Here is a 27,338-nt window from a genome sequence, read left to right as displayed (position 1 = left end):
CGCAGTTGGTACGACCCGCCCGCCGACTCCTCTTGCTGGACGGAAGCCATCTCTCTCTCCCTGCCAGGGGCAGAGCGCGCAGGCAGTTACCTTCTAAAAACAATAATTAGTTGCGATAAAAATTACTCACAACGTTTAGTATCTGAACAACGCCACTCATTCGTGCCCGCAGGTGCAGAGGTTGTGGGAGTAGCGGACCCCAGAGGACCCCAGGGGGGACCCCCGCTCGTGGTCGGCCGTTGCGGGACCTCGATCTAGTCGAGTTTCCCTGCAGGACATCCCCTTGCGTCTATCGTTAGGACTGTCCCGGTGTCTCTGCTCGACTTCCCAGCCACCTACTTACGGTAAACATTTGCGATATGCTTTCTTCTTTGTAAGCGAACATTATTCTAAAATACCAAATCTGCAATCCCTGTGCTAGATGTAGGCCACCGTTCACGGGGGTTGGCAGCTAGGCCCAGGCGCTGATCGCCGCGGTCACGAGTCGAACGCGCTTCTTCGTGTTGCGGTGTGTGCCCCGCCGCGTCACCACTCGACTCGAGTTTAAACAATGTGCATTTAAACAGGTTCATTTCAGACATTCACTGTGAACCCTTGGTACCCACAAGGCCTGGACTTGTGCGCCTTGAGGTAAAACGATTGCGCCATGTGGCTTTGTGAAGCGCCTTAGAGGTGCCGCCTTCGTCTCGCTCTCTTGAGCCCTAGGAAATGGCATTGGACCCCGAGAATAGTAAAGATGTTTGTGCATTATTGCATCAATTGATGTGTGCATGTGGAGTGTATATTGACAATTACAGACTCTCCGCCACATTTCGTGATACTGTACTGAACTCCAAAAATCCGCGCTCCGTGTAAACAATCTTGGGCTTGATTCTTTGCGATGCGAACTCGATTAATTATGCAAATGTGTAATTTTTTATATATCGATTAATGAGAGTATTTAAAAGAATGCGCGTTGCAAATAGGCAGCTGCCTTTGCAATTATCTGCACGTGTTAAATTGTCTCATTCGGTGACGATGGAAGAACATTGATTTAAGAGTTGGTGGTGCTGGTGTTTGGGCAGTGGTGCACAAGGACATCTTATTTCTTAGACTTTTCTTCCTCAGGAATGTGGGGCGGTTAATCCTTCTTTTGAAATGGTCATTCGGCCCAGGAATGCATTGCCTAGGTGCGTTGTACCTTGAATAAACATCCCATCAATGCATTGCAATGTATATATTTTTTACGTAAATGCGTTTATTTTCATAATACTTCTAGATTTGAAGCTTTCGTGACTGCAATGATTCATATTCTCAGGTTTTTTCGGTAAAGTCACGTGGGTAAAACATTAAAAGTAATGAAAGTAAAATAAAACAAAACAAAAATAAAAATAAAATTCACGACGTTTCGGAGGCAACACAAGTCTCCGTCATCAGGTGGGACCGTCACAGCCAGATTAGCTGCATCAAGTGAAGCAATGATTCAAGATGTAATCCCTTATAAGCAAGTTGAAGGGGGGAGGAGAGGGGGGGGGAGTTCATCAGAATGTGGTAGCCAATGGCTACCACATTCTGATGAACTCCCCCCCCCTCTCCTCCCCCCTTCAACTTGCTTATAAGGGATTACATCTTGAATCATTGCTTCACTTGATGCAGCTAATCTGGCTGTGACGGTCCCACCTGATGACGGAGACTTGTGTTGCCTCCGAAACGTCGTGAATTTTATTTTTATTTTTGTTTTGTTTTATTTTACTTTCATTACTTTTAATGTTTTACCCACGTGACTTTACCGAAAAAACCTGAGAATATTTTCATAATACGTTTGTGTTATTGAAGATTGGGTCGGTTATTAAGTAGCTACTATAAGGTAACTCATTCATATGCCCTTTTAACAACTGGTAATCAGCAATCAATGTTTTAAAAGTAAACTATCACGCCGCGCGTCTTTTGGACGTGTGCGGGTTTACCCGCTCCAAAAATAAGAGAGACCTTTTTTTAAATTTTGACTTAAAGCTTTCGTGACTGCAGGAATTCATTTTCTTGGGTCTTTCGGTAAAGTCACGTTGCTGTACTACCATCCCCCAATCACCTTGCAACCCAAGCCTACAACAACACCTGGTTTAAAATACTCTGCCTTCCAAGTATGAACCAGGCTTAAACCTGCTTAGCTTCTGAGGTCTGGTTGTTTGACCAGCCACTGATGACATGAGCTGCCGTAACAATTCACATGCTGGCTGAGATTTGTGGCCTACCAAGGTTGTGGCAATTTACTCGTTGAGTGGCCTGGTGTGTGTGTAACGTGTGTAACGTGTGTAACGTGTGCCTGCAGGATTGCAGTTATGGCGAAACGAATTCCCAGCCTCCTTGACAACATGTTTTCAATTCAGCTGCCCAGCAAAAAAGGTAATTGGGGATAATTTTACTCCTGTGTAGATTTTTTATATGTGTGCTTTATTGCTGCGCGGCGTGTTCCAGGTTTTACTGCAGCTTATTTGGTGTGACATCTGACATCTCGCTCCAGTACAACGTGAAAACACATTGGCGACGGGACAGTTTACACCTTTTCACTTGTGTTATTTGCAGAAGTCAACCATTCAGAATGATAATCTTTACTTATCCTGGAGAAATCCGATGAGCTACGGAGCTCTTTTTCACATACAAGGATTCAACATAAGGATATTCACGTGAAATCGCAGCTTCTTTCTACCAGGCGCAGAACACATACTAACCATGCTCGCCGTGATGGTGGCCACGCATCTCCAGGGGAAGGGATCCTGGGACCGGTGCCAGGGCACGAGGAGCTCTTCCCGCACTCCGACGAGCAGCCGCCGCTGGGTTTTGGGCGCCCACCGATCCTCGGCAGGCCGCCGAGGGAAATGCTTCCGCGGCAAGCGCACCCACTCAGCGCCGCTGCAATGGGTGGGAGACACCATGTTGAGTTCTCCGGAATGCCAGACCCGCGATCCGGTACGCTAGCACGGCAACCGCACGGCAACCACGTCAGACAACGTAATAATGCCGTAATCGGAGAAAACGGCACAGCGCACAATATACAATGCGCACCATACTTGGCACACGACCTCCACTCCAATCGCGCCGAACTATATACAACATGCACTGTACATAGAACACACCGAACCAAACTATATACACCGCATCGTACCCAGTAAACAGCACACTATACACAACACACACCGTACTCTTCGCAGCACAGCATACATAGCACACACACCACTATTTACGCTGTACACGGCAGACAATCTGCGCTTTATCTCCAGGAGTGGGCATCCTGGGGCCGGCTCCTGGGCAGGAGGACCTCTACCTGCACTCCTCCACCTTCGGCGGAAGGGAGTTGCCTCCGCGGCAAGGGCGCACACTGAGCCCTCCTCCCCCGCTGGGCCTGCGCCCCCCGCCGAACGACCAGCCCCGGCCCATGCTTCTGAAACACCGCATGGCCGCCCGCGACGAAGACTACGGTGGGCGTGGCGACGACGCACCCGTGTACAGAGAGGCGCAAGACTCGCACTCTTACGACTGTGTGCCCTCCAACGATGACTATGTTACTCAGCATCACACGCAGCAACGCTTTGAGTACGGCCACCAAGCGACACCGCTGGATGGCGGCAGCATAGCGGGAGACCCCTACGATCGTGAAAACTACAATTGCGACACCTACGAACGCGAGCAGTACGATCGTGACCGCTACCAACGCGACCCCTACCGACGCGACGCGTACGACCGTGAAAGCTACGCGCCTGCCGCGGACGGCGGCAAGTACGAGATAACAGGGCCCGACCCGTACGAGAGAGCGTCGGCACCGTATGGGACGGCCTACGAGCAGGCTCCAGAGGTGCAGCATTCCGGGCGGGGGCTGCTCGGTTCGCCACCACCCCTGGTGCCGCCACCGCAGTTAAACCCGTACCCGCAGACGAGCCTGCTGGGGGACCCCTACATGCCACGGCCGACGGTGGCGCCGCCGGTGCTGCCTTTGCTGCACACCCCCCTGCCCTTGCCAGTGCGCAGACATGTTGGGGTAAGTGGCTGATTTACAGTTGGCAACTGCATGTTGAAAGCTTGTTATTGTTGTTGTTGGCCTCAAACTTTCAATTGTTGGAAAAAATCTTCCTTGGTTTTCTTTCGTTTCTTTACTAAGTTGCGTCTGACCAGGAGTTGCCTATGAACTCATTGATTTCATCTCACCACTATCTCTTACACGGTCTTTCCATGCTTATTTTGCCTTGCGCAGTTAATTGTGTCCATCTCTCATTAGTTCTCATGACATGGCCTGGCATTTTCCACTTTTTTTTACTTTAGCAAAAGCTAAAGTTGCCAGGCATGATACTTGCCGCACCACTTTCTTGTGGGTTTTTTGACACTTTATTTTTAATAGGTTCTCACGTAGAGGAGAGAAATACGCGGTGCGCACAGTTAAACGGGTGCAGCAGAGGGCAACCAGGTGTGCGCGTTGCAACATGAGGTTTGCACAGACAAACCACCAGTAATTAAGGGGGAAAGCGGGTGCAGCTGAGGTCGAACAGGTGCTACGCTGTGACCGAGACGGGAGATGGGGGGTGATGATAAGAGATTAATGGGACAACTGGCGCCGGCCTGGCGGCAGCTTAAGTAAAAGCACGTGAGGACTAGGGATGAGCAGGGGGATATAAGCAGGAGTGTGTGTGAGCGGAGCGGGGAGTTGTTGCCGGGAACCAAGAGTGAAGTCATCTCACCGCTGCCATTCCAGCCATCAACGGGACCTCAACCCTCACGCCGTCACTGGGCAGATGTTGGCTGAACCCCCCGCCCGGGACAGACGGGAGAGTGGGTCTGAGGGAGTGTAGGTGAGGACAGCGGTGAAGATGCGAAGTTGCTGTGTGCAGAATCGCTGAGTGCGAAGACGCTGGGTGCGGAGTCGCTGAGTGCAGAGCTACTGAGTGCAGGATAAGTCAGGTGCAGAATAGATAATAGCGGGGAGAAGTTAAGTATATGTGACCGTACAGATAGTTATAGGAGTGCCTACTTTAACTGGCGCAAAAATAGGTGAATAAAGTGTAAGCAGGTGACTTGTTACAACGTGTCGTTGTGAGTAATTTTTGAAGACCCTACACCCGCAGACGAGCCTGCTGGGGGACCCAGACATGCCGCGGCCGGCAGTGGCGCCGCCAGTGCTGCCTTTGCTGCACACCCCCCTGCCTTTGCCAGTGCGCAGACGCGTCGGGGTAAGTGGCTGATTTACAGTTGGCAACTGCATGTTGAAAGCTTGTTATTGTTGTTGTCGGCCTCAAACTTTCAATTGCTGGAAAAAATCTTCCCCAGTTTTCTTTCGTTCCTTTACTAAGTTGCGCCTGACCAGGAGTGGCCTATGAACTCGTTGATTTCATCTCACCACTATCTCTTACACGGTCCTCCTATGCTTAATGAACTTTATTTTGCTTTGTGCAGTTTATTGTGTCCATCTCTCATCAGTTCTCATGACATGGCCTGGAATTTTCCACTTGTTTTTGCTTTAGCAACAGCTAAAAGTTGCCAGGCATGATACTTGCCACATCACTCCCTTGTGGGCTTTTTGACACTTTATTTATTTTAATAGGTTCTCACTGTGTAGGCTACACAGGTATCTGTATAGATCAGGGGTCGGCAACCTACGGCTCCGGAGCCGCATGCGGCTCTTTACGGGCTGCTTCTTGACGATATGTACGTATGTACAGTATGTACATAGATGCATTGCGGCTCTTGAAATACTGAATTTTGTACCGAATTGGAAAGAAATGGCTCTTCTTGTTATTTTGTTTGCCGACCCCTGGTATAGATGTATATACTTGCATATGTGAATTGGAGTGATGAGTCGAGTGAAATGGATTGCCGCATCAAAGAATGGAGAGGGATGGCGATGGCATGGGGAGGCCTTCATTGAGCAGTGGCTAGAAAAAGTCTCATGCTGATGTAAAGGACAGTGGCTAGACAATGTCTCATCATGATGGTGAAGAAGGTACAGTCAAACCTCATTATTTTGGTTCTTGGTAATTCGTAATTGGGGATAATTCGGCTGCGCCTTCGGCACATACGCTGTATTAGTTATTCGCCATGAGCCGAATTGCTGTACCGAATAGTCCAATTTCGGCATACACTTGGAGCGACGCCACTCGCCACGACCAAAACAATGACTCAGTCTGGTGGCGGCGCGCCTGGTGAGCGTCAGTGCAGACACCTTGCTTTGGATTTTACCTTGTTTATGCACTCTGTGGAAGCCAAGCCTCTCAGAAATGTCGTCTACACCTACATGAAGTAATAGATAGGGACTGGAGTATAAATCCCTTTGTCTGTGAGACAAATCCAAAGTTTTGGGATAGAATTGATGCAGGTGTGTCAATGCGTATGGTGTGTGAAGAGTTTGACATAAAATCAAGCACCTGTTACGACATCAAGAAAGGCCGGGAAAAGATTAAGGAGCCTTAACCTTGGAGGATCCTAGCAGCTCCACAAAGGTACAGAAGAGGATCAACGCTGCAGAGTTTGTTGATTTGATAGTGCGGTATATTAGTGGGTCCACACAGGAGCGTGCAGCTGGCGTTCATGTCCTCGGTGTGGACATTCAACACGCCTGGCAGGAAGCACTGGGGAGTACCATTGTACATAATTCGGAATATTGGACAATTCGGCAAGACCAGAACTCCATGTGTCGAACTACCAAGGGTTACTGTATCTTCATCCACCAGTGGAGAGACAATATAATAGCGGAGGACAATGGAGTACGAGACATCTCCGTGGATAATGTCATGTGATCAGCATTTGGTTTTTCCTCCGCACTGTCACTGCTGTCGTCACAGCCTTACGAGCGGGACAACCGTGTCGCGTCTCGTAGCCGTGCCCGCGGTGGGCAGACGCGCAGCAGCAGAGGCCGACTCAACACGTCTGCCGCGAACAAGCGGTCACAGTCTGCCAACGGGCACGGGGGCACCGCCTCCAGAGGAAGAACGCATGGTAGGTGCGGCGGGGTGGGTGAGTTAAGGCTGCCGGAGGTGTAGAGATGTTGACGCATTTATACAAGAACAAGAATGCGATGAGGTGCAAAAGCCTTTGCGATTGCAGCACCAACGTTTTGTAACAACCTTGTTTCCTCCCTTAACGTCATAAATCTTCCTTCTAAAAATATCCTGAAGCAGAAGAGAAGTGCTGGATACAACAATCCTTTGCAATTGTGATTTGTAACTTTCATCCTTGCTCATGTATCGATAGTTAAATATTTCTGTGGAATTGTATTGATGGCGACTGTGTGTTGTGTGGTCTGGGACTGCCTTCGCTGTTGTTTTGCTGTCTTGCGCAAGTTTGGGAATTGGTGTACTTATGCAATTTGAACTCGTATACTTTATTTTACATATTTATGTTTAGTGATTTGCTTACCTTTTATATACTTTGCACTACAATTGTGTTTTGTATTGTTGTAACTTTCTGACCCGGCCCAACTGGCCATCTTAAAAGGAGCTTCATAGCTCATCGGATTTCTCCAGGATGAATAATGATTCTGATACCAGTGGCCGAGCGTGGTTGGAATAGCCCCTGGTGCAAGGAATGAAATGGGGGCCCTCCCTCTGTCAAATGTTCCCCTACCCGCCTTTTCGCAGCCCTTTGACATATATACTAATGTACGCATGTTGCACTTCTTTCGCACCGTACGTAGCCAACTGTGCTCATCAACGTGCGGGAGGACAACAAACTGAAGACAAAAAGCAATTCTAAACAAATGAGTTTCCAATCTAGATTTAAAAGTGGGGATAGCTCCTTTGGCTTCCGAATATCAGAAGGAAGAGCGTTCGAGACGGCCGCAGAAGCGCATCTGAAATGAAGCAATGCAGTGACCGTCTTTGTTCTATGGCTAGCCAAAAGCTGCTGCTGCTGCGAGGATGATCGGAGTTTGTGTGATGGTTTATGCTCCTTGACGAGATCAGAAATATATTTTGGTTCATTTGTAGCATGCCCTTTGTGTGTAATGAGTGCGACCTTACAACGTCTTTTTTCGGCAACCGGAAACCAATGCAGCTGGGCGAGCACTGGACGGCCACCCCCATGCAGTCATTCCGCTGCTCATTCAAAAGCGACGCCACCGGTTTGCGCGTCTCGCTGCCCTCCCTGTGCTCGTTTGCTTGCTCGCTCTGTCTCGCGCAATCGTGTCCTATACCACTGGGGCTTGCGTTACAAAATAATCTCCCATTAGGGGCCCCTCGTCTACACAATTGTGCTCTGAGGCGTCTTGTTAAGTTGTGGGTGCAATATGAATGTAATTTGTAGCGGAGGAAGATCGAGGGCACCCCAAAGCTGATGGGCTGCTGGCCATTGTATTGTGAGAGGTGAGCTTGTCAATGTCGCTACCGCCACAGCGAGGCCTGAGATGGATGCAGCCCAAGGATAGCTGCTTATTGGTAACCTGATTTGTGTCTTGCTGTGTCTGTGTTGGTCAGGTGTTGGGGGCACTGGGGATTCTCAGATAAGCACAGCAGGAAAACATGGCTCAGAAGCACCCCCAGAAAAGAAAGCCAAGCTACAGACGTAAGATTCACACATTCCAATACACTTCCTCTTTGTAAACCAGCCATTCTGTGTTTTATAAACACACATACATCACCACGTTTTCTTTTTGTAGCCCATTGTAGTCCAACCAGTAATGTTTCATGATAATGTCCATGTTACATGCAAGGACTTTCTCATTTGGGAGGACAGATTGTGAAAATGGGAGTTCAGTTCTGACCAGCGTCATCTCGGTTGAACATATTTCACTTTGATCATCATTTGCCATTTCTTTATTTGTTTATTCTTTTTGTAGTTTGCCTGGTAGTAGGATTTTCATTTGCTTGGTAGTGGCTGTATACTGGATTTGGGTCCTTATATATAATTAATGTACAGCGTTATGGGATCCTATTAGCATGAATGAAACTTTATAAAATTAAAGTATTCTTATTATCTTAGGTCAGTAATATGGTGGAATGTGGTCGAGTTGCTTGACTTAATTCAAAGAAGTTGACGGTGACGATCTAATTTCAGCAGAGGCTACCCTCAAACTTAGTCATGTGGATCTTCGATCTCTGGCTGCAGGTAAATTGTGAAGGTTAACTTCACTCAATGCATTTGTGAGCTTAGCAATGCTAATGCTTCTCAGAGAGGCTTCTCAGAATGGCAATAATATGTTTTTGTACCCAGGAAAACCTCACTTTTAGGAGTCAAAATAATTAATACCGTCTTTGTTGAAAAAATATGTAGCAACAGAGACAAGAAGACAATCTCCTTGATATATATCTGTCTCCACAAAACAACATAAAAGTTATTATGTGCACAATCCATCGGCCCTACGGCCTACTGGGGTTAAATAATTTCAACAGCATTGATTCAACAAACTGGACTGGTTTCATCACCGTGGCTTATCAGCAGTCATGCTTGCTTGCAAAAATGCTGTTGAACTGCCAGATTTTGAAGATAAGGACCCTCTCTTTAAAACATGGGTCCAAATTTTTTGTACAATTATAAAACAAATTACTCGAAATAATCATTAGCATTGTTGTGGAGAATATAAATATGGCCTTCTGGGAGTGAATAATTTCAGCAGCATTGATTAAGTGCAAACAAACTGGACTGGTTTCCACACAGCGTCTCATTAAAATCTTGGCTTCCTTGGAACAATGCTGGTAAACTGCCAGATATTAGAGACCAGGATCATTTCAACGATCCGTTGAACAGAATCGTTTGCAGGTTTTTTTATTTTGTTGTAATGTTCACAGTCGCGACGGAGCGAAGGATTTGGAGAAACATTCCGATGCCTCGGCCAAAGCTGGGAACAAAGGCGACAACGGTGGGGGAAATGAAACCTCTTTGACACAAGCGTAAACATCCATGCGCGCACACCCCCCGCATACACGTACACATTGGTCTAACTTAGTTCGTATGATGCACGCAAAATTAATTAATTAATCGCTCATGTTCGCATCAATGCACGATACGTACATCATTTGTACAGCTACACTGCCAATTTGAGACCCAAACATTGTACCTCCTGGCTCTTGACAGCGCTTTGAGATCCTTTATGAAAAGCGCTACGTAAATTTAATTATTATTACATCAACAGGCCGTTGCGCATAACTCCTTCATAAATTGAAATTAAAGTCAAGCCACACTGCGATTGTGGTAATGCGACTCAAACTATGGGCCATATTTAGTAAACCACTGTCTTCTGCATTGCTTCAACGGAGAGATAGCAAACCTTCACGTACGTTGTCCTGAAGCCCTGTAGTGACTGGCAGATCTCGAAATTGCAAGTTAGTTCCTGTACATATTGCCAAACAAGAATAGAACTGGCAATTGGGGACTATTTTCCGGCAGTAGAACATCGCCACAGTGCACCGTGCATTTGAGTTTTGTGCGCGGCCTCAGCTCATAGCGGTGTGGCACAAGACACCTGAACCAGTCCTGGACGTTGCCCCCCTTTGCCAACCTTATACTGACCAGTGTGGTGAAGTATGGTCAAACAGCCCCCATAATCAACGCAGTTTATGGGACACGTGTCCACTAGTGGATTGACAAAGGGCTCTAAATCGTTGTTATGGGGTCTCAGGCTAAACACTGAGGTTGTAAAGGTAGATTTTTTGTAATTAAGTCAGTGGAATTATTCTTAAAATGTACACTACCATCCACATTTATATATGTGCATATACATAACTTGTACTGCAATCTACATGTAGAATATGCTTGCATGTACAGAGCCTATCGGCATATGTGCTATATATATATTTATAATAAGAATGTATGGGAAATGAATTCTGTGTGTGTTAACAGAGAGCAGCACTGAAGCTGCTGCCGATGGAAATGACAAGAACAGTTCAGAGGTAGGAGGCTCTTGCCTACTTAGCTACTTCCGTGCCGACCTAGCTACTTGCTACCTCCTTACCTGCCTGCCTTCCTTACAGCCTACTACCCATCTCCCTTATTGTCTGCCTGCTTATGTATCTGACTATTTGCCTGCCTATCCAACTACCTTTCTTCCTGCCTACCTTCCAGCCTGTCTACCTACCTACCTGCATCCCTGTCTGTCTACTTGCTTGGCTGTTCACATACATAATAACGTATTCACCGACTTATCCACTCGCTCATCAAACGACCCACCTGCCCGTGTACCCTCCACCATACCTAGCCACGTGATAGTGGTCGATCTTGCTCGGTGAAATTCTTTCCCATCCATCTCCCTCATTGTGTATTCGTCCTCTGCATGGCCTTTGCCGCAGAAGAGCCTGCTGACAATGACGATTCAGCGCGGAGAGAGCAGCAGAGCCTTCAAGGGTGGCAGTCCGAGCCAGAAGCATACAGAAAAGAGCGACGCGGTGGAAGACAAAGTTCCCATCACGTGCCACCTCTGCAACGTCACCTGCGCCAACAATCGGGTGCCGCCTGCACTCCTCTGCATTCGTTTCAGACTGCTGGGCATCACGTTGTCTTGGTTATCATCGGGGCAGTGACGCGGTCGAGCGGTAGCGCGTCCGCCACTTGTTGCAGCACTAATGCTTCCGCTTGCTTCACAGTGGACGTCAACGATGCCGTTACGTTATTCAAAAATAATATTCCGTTTAGTGCCGGTGTCATAGTTCAAATTAAAACATTTTCCCACAACGTACTTAATTGGGAATAAACATTGTATAATTGCCCTCTACTTGAAACTACAGAAGGCTGAAGCATGCTGCCTTCATGATCGCCTTGCAGCGCTATAACTAAGGCACAAATATATGAACTTGATTTGGTTTGTTCATCACTAGAACGATTGTTATTGGGTTATTCTGGTAGAACAAGGTGTGGGTTGTGATGTTGTTTGGTCATTTCCTAAGTATTGGCCTGTGTCCCTTGGCAGAGGGAGGCATTACTATCATTGACTTAAACATTCTCAAGCAGTGCATTATTACTGTTCTAGTTAAGTGCAGGATTATGATTTTATACATTGGAAATGATCATTTTCCAATATAGAAATTTCGTCTTCTTTGTAAAGAGTGCATTTCTGGATAAATATACATTACTATATACACATTAATGCTGTTACTTAGAGTTCAACTCTTTGGTCTTCACAGTTACAGACACTTGTCTGTTAACACCGGAGTTGACCTGTCTTCCCTTCCAAAGTGGTAAAATGTTTGTGCTGACACAGAACATCTCTTCATCCCAACCTCCTGCATTGCTCACGCGACTGGCCTAATGGATAAACTTCCCTAGCGCCTCTGATTATTCCTACTGAGAACCACTCCTAACTACAGTTGGCAGCTTCGTTTCGAAAAAGCTGCAACGCAGGCCCCCAGTGCCCAGCTTCAGTAACGAAAACTGCCAAAAAAACAGCAATGCCTCAGCCAAGTGTCTTGGATAATAAAGACCACATCAGTTGAATCCTCCAAGTGACTGGCAAATAGCCCATTGGGATTCCTTTGCACTGTTTTGGTAAACACATTTGGACACGGCTGTGAACCAAGTGGGTAACCTGACACACTCGCCCATCAATGGCACTCACCGCATGATATTGTTTCTCCATCCTGACATGAAACTCGATTATATATGCAAAAAACATGCCAATCGACACTTTGGATCGAACAAACAAAACTCCACAAACGAGAGCAAAACACTCCAAGAAACGGTATAAATTAGACGGTACATACAGCACAATAAGAATAGACAATTCATGACGGGTTATTGAATCATCAGGCAGATTAACCCTTCGGGTCCTTCTAGTTTTTTGTTTGTTTACCGATCGTCTTTTTCCTGCTTTGCTGCTCGGCTGATGCGGGATCGTTGTGCGCCCATGCTCTCACCCCGCAGCATTTCAAGAACCACATGAACGGTGCGATGCATGCACGCTGCATGCAGGAGGTGCAGCAGAAAAGCAGCGTGCAGGTGGCCATGCTGCTCGCCCAGGATGGTTCCAAATCAGCTGAACACTGCCTCCTCAGCGTCGTGTCGCCTGAGTGAGTCCCACCAGCGATGCCGTACCCCCTCCAACCCTCCCCCCCCCCTCCCCCACGGTGTATGTAAACGATTAAAATAAACTTGTTTTTTTACCGGGTAATGCCCACTGAGCTATTAGCTTTTTTCAGAGGCGACCTGGCCACAAATAATAGCTCAACAAAGTGGATTTTATGCGGCCAAATACTCTAAAACTCGTGTTTTTAAATGTGGAGGGGAAAATCGGGAGGACCCGGAGAAAAATCCACGTGACCACAGGCAGAGAGACGTGCAAACTCCAAATATACAGCAGGCGTCAGGGTCGGGATCGAACCCACAACCTCCTATATACTGGATGAGGCAGTTAACATCTCACCACTTAAACCAGTTCAAAGCTAAGCTTGGGTTTTAATAACATGTTATCCATCCACTTAAGGTGATATTCAACGTTAAAGTGTGCTTTTCTGGATTGGCCTTCGTATTGAGTGTGAATTTTGTCAAGCTTTAGCCATGCACTGCTTCGGGCCTTCTTAGGATTTGAATCAGGATTTCTGCAGCAGTGCAGGCAAATGCCTTTCCAGTTGGCGCATTCCAAAATGTTTCCGTAGTAATTCACAGGCAGGTGTACTGTCTTTTTTGTGGCTTGTTTAGGTGACTTCATTATTTTTTGTGTAACTGACACATTCTTTATTGTCAGCATTGGAGGTTGCACAGTTGCACCCTTTTGGGATAATTATCAGGGTTTCAAACTTAGTGCACTGTAATTGAGGAACTTTTAAGTCATGTTTATTTGTACTGAAGTATAGACAAATACGAAAACAATACAGTTAAAATGTTAAATATAATTGTACTTTTATGGGCAATTGATATCACAATAAATGTAATATTGAAATTGATGCCATTGTATTGTGAAAAATAATTTCGCAGAAACCCTAGTTCCTACTGAAAGCAGAAAGCAGGCATCCAGGATCTATTTGGTGTAGGCTTAGTGCTTCGATATGAGTCGTGTAGCCCCTTGACCCACGGTTGATTTGTGTTAATGTTGGCACGTGTGTTGCGTGTGTGTTTGCCACAGTCTCGGCAAGCCAGCCTCCCGCTGGTGCAGCACGTGCAAGGAATACTTCACCTGCAACGTGGTGGAACATCGGCGCAGCCAGATACATAAGGTAGCGGCTCTCGCTTCCACAGCCACTGGGAGAGCACGCTGGCGCGCGCACACTAGCTACTCGACACGGACACAGCTTCCCGGTCAGCCCAACGCCGACGGCCTCGGGAGCTGAGCTTCCAAAACGCTCTCATTTTGCCCAGTTTTACCAGGGCCGATATAATTGTCACCACTAATACAAGCCTGTGTTGATAAAAAAATAAACTGTTTGGATTTCAGGGTGTCTTAAAACAAAGCTGCATCTCAAGATGCTATATAGAAGCAGTGTGCATCGTAGTTTTATAGAGAGAGGCAGCCGAGCAACCATTGTTAAAAACAAACTTTAATGATTATCTTTTCTTGAGCATAGAGAGTAGGGAGGTGTAGGGGGCATGGGAGATCGAGCAGGAATTGCTGAGCCTTTGGAATGTTCAAGACTCGTGGAGTATGGCAACGTGGACCTGGGTCATACTGCTCATCCTGCGATGAAACTGGGGCTGTTCCTTTTTCTGGAAGAGGTTGTAAAATCATAGCATCAGGCTCTACAAAGCCTTAATGCGTACTTAACCTGCCACGTGCATCATTGTAATGTTAGCGCCACATGGTGACAAACCCTGGCTGTTGCTGCTGTTGTTGTGTGCGTGTAGAAAGCCAAGAACTCGACCAGACCGTACTGCACCATCTGCAGGTGGAACACGCGTTCTGTGCGCAAGTTCGTGGAGCACATGAGCTCGGAGGAGCACAGGCAGCGCGCACAGCTGGTAAGTAGGGGAACGCCGGCTACGTACGGTGCGATAGAAGTTCAACATGCATACATACGTACAGATGCAGTGGGTTCACTTGAGAGACACACTAATTCAGGAGGCAACACGTTTATTCTACGACCACAACGGGGTAACTACATAACCAGTAACCACCACGGGATAACTACATAACCAGTAACCACAACGGGATAACTACATAACTGGTAACCACCACGGGGTAACTATATAAACGGGTGGGGTGAGTCGGCACACTGCCTGACCCACGATGCCGAGCACGAAGACCGGAGACCGAGGAGAAGACGTAACACGGCGGATTCCATTCGAGCAGACAGCCTCGATGCAGCCCCGGGACTCCCCTTGTATGCCCCTCGGCGTGGCCCTCTGCGCCCTCGGTAACGCCCCCTTCTGGGACCGACTTGAAGGTTCTTGGCCCTACAACACGTGTCCCCTCTGTCACCTTTGGCCTACATCCTCACCTTGCTCTATCACGTGCCCTTGCCAGCCAATCTGGCTACTACATCCTCAAATGCCCCCTACTCTGCCAGCCCCCAGAACCATGCTCCCTTAGAGACCTCTCCCGTGACATCGTGTACTCTGCTGGCAATGAGTTTCTACACATGCAACTCATCTCTCTGTCGGTAGATGGCGGTAGGCGCCATAGTGACCCATGATATGTCACAACACATGCAACAAGCAGAAATGTGCTACCGCTTGGCTGCGTTTTGTCACCAGTTTATGAATTCAAACCACGTTAGCGTTTTTTGTGGGAATATTATTTTAATCTTTCGACAGGTGCAGAGCGGCAATGCAGGGAAATCTGGACAGAGCCCAGGGCCAACGGAGGAGCTGATAACGGTGGACGCCGTGGGCTGCTTCGAGGATGGAGATGAGGAGGACGAGGAAGAGGACGAGGAAGAGGACGAGGAGGATGAGGATAATGAGGAGTCCGCAGGGGATTGTGCCATCAAGAAGCTGAGAAAAGCCGTGAGGCCGGCAAGTGACAGCGCTGCATCCCATGATGGACAGGAGAGCAAGGAGGACATCGACGAGCATAATGATGATGACGATGACCGCGAGGAGGAGAAGTTCCACGTCAAAGTGAAAGATGAGGACATCGGCAAGATAGGAGGAAGCCAATCGGGCACGGAGATCGTCAAAGAAAAATTCAACAAAAAGGTGATTCAGTTTTTTTTGCTGCCAGCATAGTTTTTCTGATTTTTGTATTGAGAGCGGTGACATCGTGGGTCGCACATTGTGCTCCCAATCGACAACTGGGGTACAGCTGTGGGCCTCGATGTACATCCATCACTTTCCGTTGGAATAAACCTGGACTGGGTCTGGCCTCGTTCGACTCGGCCTTAAATGACGACTTGGTGTGGTGTGTAAACAGCACTAGGGGACAGAATGTCTGTCGGGCGTAATGCTGGTCACACCAATCTCTTTCGCACCGTACCGATCTGAACGTGCTTAATGAATAGCTCTTACCCTTCCGGGCTGGAAGACTAGATGGGGGAATTGTGATCACTTTGTGAGTGCGTGGCACTTGTGCAGCCTGGGAACAGTTTCAAGAATGCCACATCTGTGTGTGTTGCTCAATAATTGTGGCGACGCCTCTGAGCTGGGCCCACTAGCGTTCACAAACTCGCCACAACGCGAGCATTCACGGGGTTTACTAACGGCGCTCGCCCCAGTCGAGCCCGACTAACACTGATGAATTTACCTGTGTGTCTGTGTATGTAGGCGATGGGTGTTGGGGGAAATGCTGCGGAGATGGAATATAACCCCAAGGTGGCGTACGGTAAGACACGAGACGTGGAGCTGCCTGCTCTGTTACCGCATTGAGTTCAAAGACTTTCGGCCAAGGATTTATGGCCTTGGGGTCCTGCACATTACTTGACACGCCTCCTTGTGGTTCTCCACAAACAGGGAAAGCCTTTTCCCCATTTTGGGCAGCAGCTAAAATTCAAGTAATTTTTGGATAACACCTAATGTAGTATTGGCTTCTCTTAAGTGATCAATTAGTGTTTCTCACACTCTTTACGTGAGAGCTAGGCAATGCAATGAATGGCTTGATGCTGATGTGATGCCTGTTAGTTCGTGCTTGATATGAGGTATCACTCAATAATTAAATAGTAAAGCTATAATCCGTATTGCGTTCTCCTGCCGTAGTGAGATAAATAGTGATAAATACCACATCTTATTTTTGTAAGACCGTAAATCAAGGGTCGCCCTCTTTAGCAAGGTATCGGTCAATATGGCACTTGACGCTAGCAATATTGCCCATACTATGAATCACCTATACTGTGTTGTGTAGTGCGTTATGTAGATAGTACCAAATAACTACAGAGGTCCTAAAATTCATATTTTTATTATAACTTCTGGGGTTATAAAACTCCTATCAAACACATCTTACATATGGAAGAATCGTCATCTAAATCCGAGTGTAAGAACTAGCCGGATTTTTTCACACGCGTGATGTGTGGATGCTGTGTGCATTTACTGCAGCGGTTGTGTGCGAGTGCGTGAAGCTGTGTTGAGTTTAGCACTGATTAATTCCAGTGCTCTCGCAAAAGAAGTTATAAGTGAACAAGGCCTCGTCCTAAAATAAGCATCTGATGCAATGGTGTTGTCCACATGACCACCTCGTACATATTGCTGGCCTTAGCAGATTTTTTGTTAATCACAGAACTTGCCTCTACAGTATATACAGACGGAAAGAGGGTTGTTGATTTAACGTCTTAACTGTTTTTTTCCAATTGCCTTCATACCCTAATGATGGCTTTTGCTTGTAATGTCCAGGCATCCTGATGCCGTTGGGGTATTTCAATCAGCTGTGACTTATTCATTGGTGCTAAAATCATGACTCAATCTAAGTTCCTCGTGCTCGATAATGCTCCATGTAAAACATTGTTGTTCATGGCCTGCTGGCCAAAAAGTTAATTATTTTTTTCTGTCAAAGGAATAATTTGTAATAGTTAATTTGTACACAGTATATGTAATTTTCAAATCCCAGATATGGCGAACGTAACCCCACCCACAGCCAGTTAAACCAGCACCATGCTGAGTACCAATCTGTGGCTGGTCAACGCTGGATAAGATTGAGAAGATGACATGAGCACCAACCATCCAGTGCTCACGATGAGGGAGGTCAACAGGCATTGCCGGGTTACGGAATAGTTTTGGACCGCTTGGCGTGTGCGAGGGTATGTTCTGTCCATATAACCACATTCCTCTCTGAGAAGTCACTTCTATGATTCCACGAGCCAGGAGGAGGATTTTCCTGCCATGTCTGTCAGCCCACGGTTGTTCCTTCCCTCACTGCAGCTGGGATGGTGGCTGCTCATCGTATTAACAATCCCGTCTGCGCGCCCACCCACAGATCTCCGTGTCCCCCCCTCTTATCCACCCTTCCTGTGATCCCATCTTCTCTCCGTCTTTGTGTTTTTCACGTCTTCCTTCACACGCAAAACGCCATCCTTTGGCAAGCACTCTCAACTCTGGAACTTTCACGATTTAAATGAGAAGCCTTTCGCCACCACTGCCTTCAATCTCCTGCTATCGTCGGATCGCTTTAAAGGAAGCAGTCGTTTCCTTTTTTCACTTCACGCACGAGGAACTCCCCCGATCTTTCCACCTCCTTCCTCGCACGCACACCCAACGCTCTCTCGTGCCTTCCCTTGCTCTGCCCTCCCTCTCCCTGTCCCCCCCAACAGGCGAGGAGTTTGTCGTCACCGTCAGTGGCTTGCTCTGCCACCTGTGTCAAAAATTCTACCGCGCGGAGCCCTCGGCGAGGCTGGCTCACTGCCGCTCGCGCGCTCACTTTCTCAAACTTCAGGTATACGCGCGGGAAGGCCCGACCGAGCGCAGCGTCCCCCACGCACCCTCATGCCACCAGTTCTCTCACGCCCCTCCTGAACAAACGCCCCGGACGCTTCGTCGCTGTACCCAACGCGGACTTTCCCAACCGCCGGTCCCACTTGGCTTCCCTGCCAGAGATTTGCCCCCCCTCCCTCACGCACTTTCGCCCACACGCGTGGTTGTTGCGCTACAGCCTAAGTGGCAACACAATCGGCCGGCATCAGAGCCTTCAAAATTTTCCACTACCCTGGCCTACGAGTTGAATTTATATTGATCCCTTGGTAGTGTTGAAGGCCCCAGATGTGTTATTGGTAAGCAACAAGCGATCCCTGCGTGAAGTCTAAATGATCGCTATTGCCGAAGAAAGGTGCAGCCGAGTCTCAAGACCTTTTTTTCCCTCAACAGTCCTGATTTTGAGATGTTTGGCCAGTTCCTCCCTGAGTATTGATTATTTTTACCTATAAGTGGTCACATTTATAGACGACCAATACCATTATTAATGTGCATCTACGTGAAAAAACCGTTATATATTTTTAACCTGAATAATTTTCCGTTTTCAGTCATTCAAGGAGGGTTGGGATTTTTTCCATTTAATTTTAAGAATTTTTTTTTTCACTTGATATGATACCAGTACAGCAGCAGAAACCCCCTCAAACGTGAGGGGCTTACACTCAAATGTCTGCACAGACAGATCCGTGAATCCGCTGGCTGGACAGCCATTAGCACGGTTGGCTACGTACGGTGCGAAAGAAGTTCCATCGTACATACATACTCGCAGTGCAGCAGGTTTTGAGCATTTCGCAAATATACATGATCCCCCAACCCTTGCCTGCCAAAGTGTTGGATCGCAGTGTGCCTCGACGAAATCCATGCATGACAGGCAATATATCACTCAAACTCGGCTGTACAGACAACTCCAGAATTGCCCAACCTGGTGTTGCCCTTTTGCCTTCTAGCTGATCCCTGAGTGATCCAGCAACTCTCCAGCAATCACTGTGTTAACAGGTGTGTCTCAACACCTGCTAATACACCTTTAACTTAAGTGTCTGGTCATTTTAATTGTTTGAGTTATGCATCCATGCATAAGGTGAATTTATGACATCGAGGGCAATTTTATAGGCTTACATGCACTGATTGCCATGTCCAGAGAAGGCAGGATTGGAAGAATTCTGTTCAACTTTACATAAATGCCAGAAGAGAAGAGTTAAGTCCCGGTGATTGAACCACTTTCACTTTTACATGGGATCATCAGCAGTGTATAACCATGCCACTTCACTGCCACACAGGTGCCTATGAAACAACACAAAGCCCAGTTGCATTCTCTGTCTTTTAATTGAAGGCAATCTTTTTTTCTGCCATTGTCAGGATGTGGTACTTACACACAAGCGGAGGGAAAGTTCATGGCATTGTGGCTTTTTTCCATCGTGACATCCAACTTCAGCCCTTCACTATACTCTGATTTGACATGCTTACCTCAGCCCACACAGACATTAGAACATATATAATGTTCCCACTAGCTGCATGATCATTAATACGTTATCCAATTCGCAATCCGAAGATAAAAACTAGTTTGTCTCGTGTCCGCTAGGTTCAAACGCCGGTGAACCCAGTCGAATGGGTGACGTGTTCTATGGATTTCATCAACACGTGCAATGTCAGGCTGAAGCACAGCCAGCGTGATACAAGTGACACCTCTCCCACAGTCCCACTTCTCCCTGGAATTCTTGTCTGGCAGCTGAAGAAATTGAACTGTGGCTCATTTGAAGGCCAATGTAGACATTATTATCGAGGCTTCACCCCCCCCCCCCATTTCCTACGCGTACATTGTCAGTAAACCCCCACCATACGCAAGAGAACGCATTTGAGTTAACCCCCCCTCCATGCGTACGTACTAAATGGATGGCTCCTATCCTTCTATCGTAAGCAGTCGTCCTATAGCGGTGTTTCTCAAACTTGTTTGGCCCATGGACCACTCTGCCCCACCCCACCCAAACACATTCACTTTTCTCTCTCAATACCAGTCATACCAAATTATTTATAGTACTGGATCATAATTTTTTTTACGCACCTGTAAGGTTTTTTGGGGGGGGGGGCATTTAGATCTTAGATAGTTTACCTCATTAAAATGTTAAATTTAATATAAGTAAAATGTTCATGTCTGACACAACAGGTAAAAATGTTGCCATTGTCCGAATCAACCTGCGTTGGCAGCACAGCCCCGCGGACCACCTGGAGGGCCACCGGCGGGCGGACCACCATCGGTGGGCACGCTCTGAGAATCCACTGTCCTATGTTCTGGCCATAATTTACGACTGTGCCTCTTTGCTTCTCTACCCCACACTGTTGTTGTCAATTCAAGATTTGGCCATTGCCTGTGTAGGATCTTTCACCACATACATTCCACTGTTTACCATCACTTTCCACCAGAATTATCAAAATATAAATCTGTGCATAGGTCTTTCTCTGCTTGGGCAGAGGCATTTTTGTTTTCTCCAAAAAACCTCAAGCACAAAATGGTCAATTGTATTCAGCCTTCGACTCGCACTTGAACCCGAACCGTGGTATCTTCAGCTGTGCTTGTACTCACAGACTCGGTCACCAATCATTCATCCAAGTCCCCTGTTGACGCAACAAGCCCCAAGAGCCCATGAACACAACAGGTCGCTTGCAAAGGAAACCTCGGGCCTAATATTACCACCATTCATCCAAAGATCCCCTTTCCTACCCTACACGGTCAAATTTCAAATGTCCACATTTTCCAATGCCCACATGACAGAGCGTGCCACTTTTAATGCACACATGTTCCTGTCCCATGGCCGCAATGGAAGGCGCTCCGATTTTTCCCCGAACGGCGAAGCTCAAGGAGGATGCAGACTCGGCACGCCCAGCGGAAGAGCTACGGTTTTGTGTGGCAAGCCTCGGGCGAGCCACAACAACTCCCAATTCCTGCAGACGCGGTATCCTGCCTCTAGCCAGCTGCCCGTATTGTACGCGTTCTCGCCTCTGTGTGCGTTACTTGTGGAAAACAGTGTTTCCCTTTTTGTGTCCACCAATGAAAAAGAAGACTAGGTCTCTGCGAATGCCCTTGCTGTTTTATTAAGATTGAAAGATAGATGATCCCTACAACAGATAAGAGCCCATTCAGACCTGGAGCATCTCTAAGAATTGTCTTATCGGCAATAACAGCTTCGTAGCTTGTCCCTAGGCTCTATAATAGTACGGCAATGTTTTTTTTATTTGACTAATAGCTTATAATATAATAGCATCCAACCGCTTGTCAGGATGGTGAAGGCCTCCACTCTGCGTGAGTCATCGAGATTGTTTGACCATACGTCTTCACCCTGATCAATGCGGATGAAGGTGGTGCGCATGATATTGCTAGCCGTGGCCCGGTTCGTAGTGCAGCACGTTTTTTAACCCTCTGTCACCGCGCTACCCCCCCTGGATTATCTTACCGTTTTGTGGAGAGCGCACGAGCAGTTGCGTTTCAAGTTTCGACGATCATGTTCCACTCACCACAGCAAAGTGCGGAGGTAATTAACGACGCGGGTTCGCACGCAGTGCTGAGCTGAGTAGGTGACAGCAGCTGAGGCGTCTGTTGGGTTCAAGGGTTTAATGCTGTGCGTGCGCGAGTTCTGGGCACGGCACGTGTGTGCGTGCACGTTTTTCACCTTTGGATTAAATCGTTCTATTGCGCTGCCCTGCTGGATGTACCGCGTTGCAGAAGCACCTGCAGGCTAGCGGCTCCGGGCAGACTTCCCAAGTGCATGGATCGAGCAAGTGGGGCATGACGAAGGCCCAGAAGCAGGTACGGAGAGTAGGCAGCGTCCCCTGCTGGCAGTGTTGGCTCGGGATTTACTCTTGGGAAAGGAATTGTTTCTCGGATGACGTGGATGTGTGTTTGTATATTTAGGGTGTGCCGTCTATTATGGCCTGTACCTACTCGGGTCTCGTTTCCTTGAACCTTTTGACCAATTAAATAATGTTGGACAGCTGTACTGAGGTGGTGTTTTAATTACAGAACAGTTGATTCCCACCCACCCTGGCCTCCATCCCCGACCCCCCCGTCCACTCCCCATATGGATAAAAAACATGTAAAGTTGCAGCCCTGCATTTGCGAAAGAGTTTGCATTAAAGGAAGCACTATTATAAAACATTTGACAATGTCTGGAAAAATGCAAAAACGTGCGGAAGGTTTTTGTTAAGAATGTTTGCATGAAGTGGCTGGAAGTAAATGAATTGACAAGTTTGGCCACCTGTAGGGGGAGGACGATACGAACTTATCAATCGCAGATTGACAAGTTGCAATGCAACCAGCGTGGGTTACCTTATTTTATATATGTGGGTTGTCAGTATTTTACACGTCACCGATTATTTAATTAGTAAAGTAGAGGTGAGCATGATCCGTGGAGAATGCCTGGTTTGTAGACGGTGTCGGTCTCTGCGCTCATTGCAGCCAGGTGGGGAGAAGGATCCAGAGGGCATGGTTGGTGAACCCAATGAGGTCGACATCCTTGAAGATGCTCCTTCCAAAGGTACACGCACGCACTCCAAATACTGCGATGCGCGATCACACGGTGGTGCAGGGTGTTACAGGCTCATTTAGCCCTGCCAACTGCTTGGGTAGCCCCCGCCCATTACTCAGGTAAGCACCGCCCATCGTCCATATCACGGGTCAAGTATGAGAGCAGAACATCTTCACCTGGGACAAAATCCAGATTTTTGCGAATGCTTCGGGACACCAGGTCGCACTCATCACACACAAAGTGCGCTTGCCACAAATGAACCACAGCACCTTGCTGATCTCGTCAAGGAGCATAAACCATCACGCGAACTCCGGTCATCCTCACAGCAGAATATTTTGGCTAGCCATAGAACAAAGATGGTCACTGCATTGCTTCCTTTCAGATGTGCTTCTGTGGCCGTCTGGAACGCTCTTCCTTCTGATATTCGGAAGCCATAGGAGCTATCCACTTTTAAATCTAGATAGAAAACTCATTTGTTTAGAATAGCCTTTTGTCTTCAGTTGTCCTCCCGCACCTTGATGAGCACGGTTGGCTACGTACGGTGCGAAAGAAGTGCAACATGCGTACAGGACGGCCTTTGTGAAGCTGTCTGATCCAGACCTTAAAACTCACAAAAGTATCTGAGACCTTGGCTTTCACCACATAACTTGAGCTCTCACTCTCTCCTCGTGTCTTCACTTTGTAGGACTTCTTTCCACCTACGTCCGCCAGTCCGGGTGTTTGGTAGCTGAAGTTTGTTTGATGTGCCGTTTCAGAAAGTGGCGAGGGAGTTCAAGATAAGGACGACCTCTGGCTGGCTGACCACCAGAGCACGGATGAGGACACGGACTTCTTGGAGGGGCTGCTAGCGCAGGACGATGATTTTGGCTACTCCATTGGCCTCGATAAGGAGGAAGACCTCAATGATTTCCCCATTTAGTTTCCAGCCCAGAGGCATTTGCGCTTGAACAGAGCTCACGAGAGCCACCTTTGTGAAATATTGTGGCAAAGGCATATAACTGAGTTTCAATTAGCGTAGGAGCCCTTTACATTATAATGATTCTATTTTAAAGACCTTTGTCTATCCACTGCTGGATGAAGGCCTCTCCACGCTGTCAGATGTGGGGGTTGTTTGACCATACTTCACCAGCCTGGCCACTGGGTTGGTAAAGGTGGGGGTCAAGGACCGGCTCGGATAACACTCGCAATGGTTGTTTGCGATGTCTGGCATTTAAATTTGAATCGCTTGCTTCATAGCGAAGTGCGCTAACCATTACGCCACCACCTCCCCCGAATTGCATTATAGCAGCGGCGAGGAAAGTGAAAGCACACAAAAAAATTAAGTGTACAATTCTGAAAGTCTCGTGATTTTTCTATGAAGGGTCCTGCAAGTTTCAGTGGTGGGCTGATGTATATGTAGTACAATTGACCATTTTGCAGGGCGTTTTTTTTACTCTTAATTCCGACGCCAGCACACGTATGCGTGTGTATGTGTACGGAACTGGATAATTTCTGTGCAGCGGTTTGGGATTAAATTGAATGAATGACGCTATATAAAGTGAAATTATTATGTTGGAACTTCTTTTGCGCCATAAGTAGCCAACCGCGCCAATCGGAGGTGCAGGAAATGCTGTCTTGTGAACGACGCACCAGTACAGCGAGTCCGCGATCGACGTCCCGATTTGCATTGAGAAAAAGTAAGAAAGAAATTAGTTTCCAATCTGGATATAAAAGTGCATAGCTGCTGTGGTAATCATTTTAATTTTTTTGTGCAAATTTTGACCAAAAAAAGTATCCCAAAAATATGAAGTCAATGGTAAATTCTCTTGATTTACATTCAACTTTAAGTCGTGTTTCCCAGGGACGCATCTCCAACGTAAATAAAGGACTTACTGTTTACCGTCAAACTGAAGCAGGCGGCGTGTATATATATTTTTGTTTTCTTTATTGGGGATACCCGTTGCAGTCGAACCGCAAGCATGTGGGAATGAGCGGCGAGACGTGCTACCGTCGGGGGCCATGTGCACCGCCCCAATGTGAGAGGATAATGTGCGACGTGTAGCAAGTTAAAGTTATCTTACAAACAAGTGGAAGTTGCCGTTCTTGAACACCCCCACCCCCACCAGGCCTTTCCACGCCCCCTCTCCCTCACTTTGTCCGCCTTTTCCCCGGCACCGACGTGCTCTTTGTGCACATGGCCATATCTCTTCCCCAACCCTACACGGCGCTCCTCCATAAGCTCAACTGTCTGGCCACCATACCTCTGCCCCTACCACCCTCCACTTATCCTCCTCCATGGCCATTTACAACTTCACGCATGTCCCCCATACCCCACTGCCTCTCACCCACGCTGCACCCATCAGACACGCGGACTCGCCATCACACTCCACCTTATTCTGCCTTGCCTACCCCTGCAGCATCAGCGCCAGCCCCTGTCCCTCCATCCATTCCATTACCTTCCTTGCTGAACGCCGCCGTCGGATTTCATCTTAAAGCGTCCTAGAAAGGGCGCTTTATAAATGCGAAAAAAATGTTTCTACTCGTTTAGTTTTGGGAATGTTCGTAATTTGATTTTAGGTTTAGTGTTACTGCAGTGGGAGGGTGAATGAGTGAAGAAAGAAACGGTAAATGCAGAAGTCTCTGTTAAGGGAAATGTCTCCTTGAGAGTGCATCGTCAAGAAGAAGTTATGTAATGCAGTTACCATACGTCTGACAAAAGTTTTTTTTATGATTTTATAATGGTAAGTTTTGAAGGTCGAAAAGGAGCTTGTGAATACATTTGTTCTCAGGCACAATGTAGAATAATGGGCACGGATATGAATCGGCTTTGCTTACGAGCGTTGACTTTTTAAGTGTTGACATTTAAGTGCTGTACAAAGGTGCGTGTGTTGCTTTGGGCTCTTTTTTAAGTTGTTACAGGAAAAAGTGATCAAACCATCAAAGTGCTGTCTTGGCACATTCTTTATATTTTGATGAATTTCAGGTTTAAATGTCGCTGGGTTTCCAATTAGAATTCTAAAATAATCACTGCATTGTAATAAATTGTGCCCCCATTACATGTTACTTTAATTCCGAATAAACGTAAGTGTGTGTCTTACTGTTGAGTGGAATACATTTTTTTTAAATTGTGTATTGTATATGCTTTACTCGAATAAACAATTTAAGCATAAACATACTAAATCCACTCACGCTAAGGCTCCTTTGGAACCCCACCAGGAGACCACAAGGGCCTTGTCATGAAATGTAGTCAATGTTAACACGTGATTAGTGAGTCACAATATAGGCAGAAAGAAGCCACTAAGTGGTGGTGACGTCACCACGGCGCTTGTGCCAGGCTACGTGCACGCTGAGGCCACGTGAAGTGTCGAACGTCCGCTGCCATGGGTTGACTGAGATGACTGGCCTCCCTACTGTGCCAACTTGCTGAGCTTTAGACACCCGACGCTCCGCTCGTTGTTGTGAGCGTCGCTCCTCTGCCCTCCGTTGCTGGAGGGCGACTGCCTCCAGCTGCCCAGCAGTGTCCTTCACGAGCCTCCACAGAGGCCGATACTGACACCGCTGCTTCCAGTCATCGGCAAGTCCACTCAGCTCCACAATCCTCCTTTACTACATCACTCCATCTCTTATCTAGCCTGTAACGCGCCCGTTTAGCCCCCTCTATCCGGCCGAACAAAAGCTGTTTGGGCATGCGGTAGCCGGGCATGCGGGCTACATGACCCAGCCAACGCAGCCTTGCCTGCCGGAGGAGCTCACCGATGGGACTTTGTCCAGATCTTTCGAGAATTTGTGAGCTCCTCACACAATCCAGCCTGGTGAAACCCAGGATGAATCGTAGACAGGCCAGCCTGTTTCAAACCGGCGAAGATGCTCCATTAAGGTGGTCAACGTTTCGCAAACGTAGAGAAGGGAGGGCATGAACGTGGCCGCGAAGACCCGAAGGTTCGTGTGGAGCGATAGACCAGGTAGCTTACACAGCGTTACACGGCCGATGAAAAGATAATGCCGCTCGACTGATTCGCATTGAGACCTCTGCTGTCTTCACACCCACTCGTTCACAGCTCAACACATCGCTTCTTTTGTCACTCGAAAATTGCCTTTCTCACGCACGAGTGATTCCGTACCTGGAAACAAACACGT

The 27,338-nt window shown here is 47.5% G+C and overlaps 1 protein-coding gene across 4 annotated transcripts; it reads left to right on the top strand.

Moving 5' to 3' along the window:
• LOC144734083 (uncharacterized) lies at positions 1–26,298 on the top strand. Of its 4 annotated transcripts, none has more exons than XM_078616145.1 (19): positions 1–344; positions 2,309–2,382; positions 2,743–2,946; positions 3,258–4,012; positions 5,091–5,195; positions 6,804–6,957; positions 8,433–8,520; positions 9,744–9,814; positions 10,795–10,844; positions 11,244–11,396; positions 12,808–12,953; positions 14,006–14,096; positions 14,722–14,835; positions 15,631–16,014; positions 16,579–16,636; positions 18,552–18,673; positions 22,421–22,504; positions 23,153–23,231; positions 23,978–26,298. In XM_078616145.1, exons 2-19 carry the CDS (start codon positions 2,319–2,321, stop codon positions 24,139–24,141), a joined length of 2,886 nt encoding a protein of 961 aa, XP_078472271.1. In that variant the 5' UTR covers positions 1–344; positions 2,309–2,318; the 3' UTR covers positions 24,142–26,298. The 4 variants fall into 4 exon arrangements, 3 of the variants coding, with proteins under 3 accessions (XP_078472271.1, XP_078472270.1, XP_078472272.1); XM_078616144.1 differs by having other exon boundaries at positions 11,241–11,396; XM_078616146.1 differs by lacking the exon at positions 5,091–5,195 and having other exon boundaries at positions 2–344; positions 11,241–11,396.
• The last annotated feature ends 1,040 nt before the right edge of the window (positions 26,299–27,338 follow it).

This window comes from Lampetra planeri, chromosome 49, assembly GCF_965212315.1.
Source record: "Lampetra planeri chromosome 49, kcLamPlan1.2.h2, whole genome shotgun sequence".
Taxonomy (NCBI): Eukaryota; Metazoa; Chordata; class Hyperoartia; order Petromyzontiformes; family Petromyzontidae; genus Lampetra; species Lampetra planeri.
This window is presented reverse-complemented; position numbering and strand designations above follow the sequence as displayed.

What these genes read in the sequence shown, in the direction of transcription:
- LOC144734083 (XM_078616144.1), top strand. Translation starts at nt 2,319, where the DNA reads ATGGCGAAACGAATTCCCAGCCTCCTTGACAACATGTTTTCAATTCAG. An exon ending in AATGCCAGACCCGCGATCCG is followed by an intron (nt 2,947 to 3,257) that starts GTACGCTAGCAC and finishes CTTTATCTCCAG; the next exon opens with GAGTGGGCATCCTGGGGCCG. An exon ending in TGAAGATGCTCCTTCCAAAG is followed by an intron (nt 23,232 to 23,977) that starts GTACACGCACGC and finishes GTGCCGTTTCAG; the next exon opens with AAAGTGGCGAGGGAGTTCAA.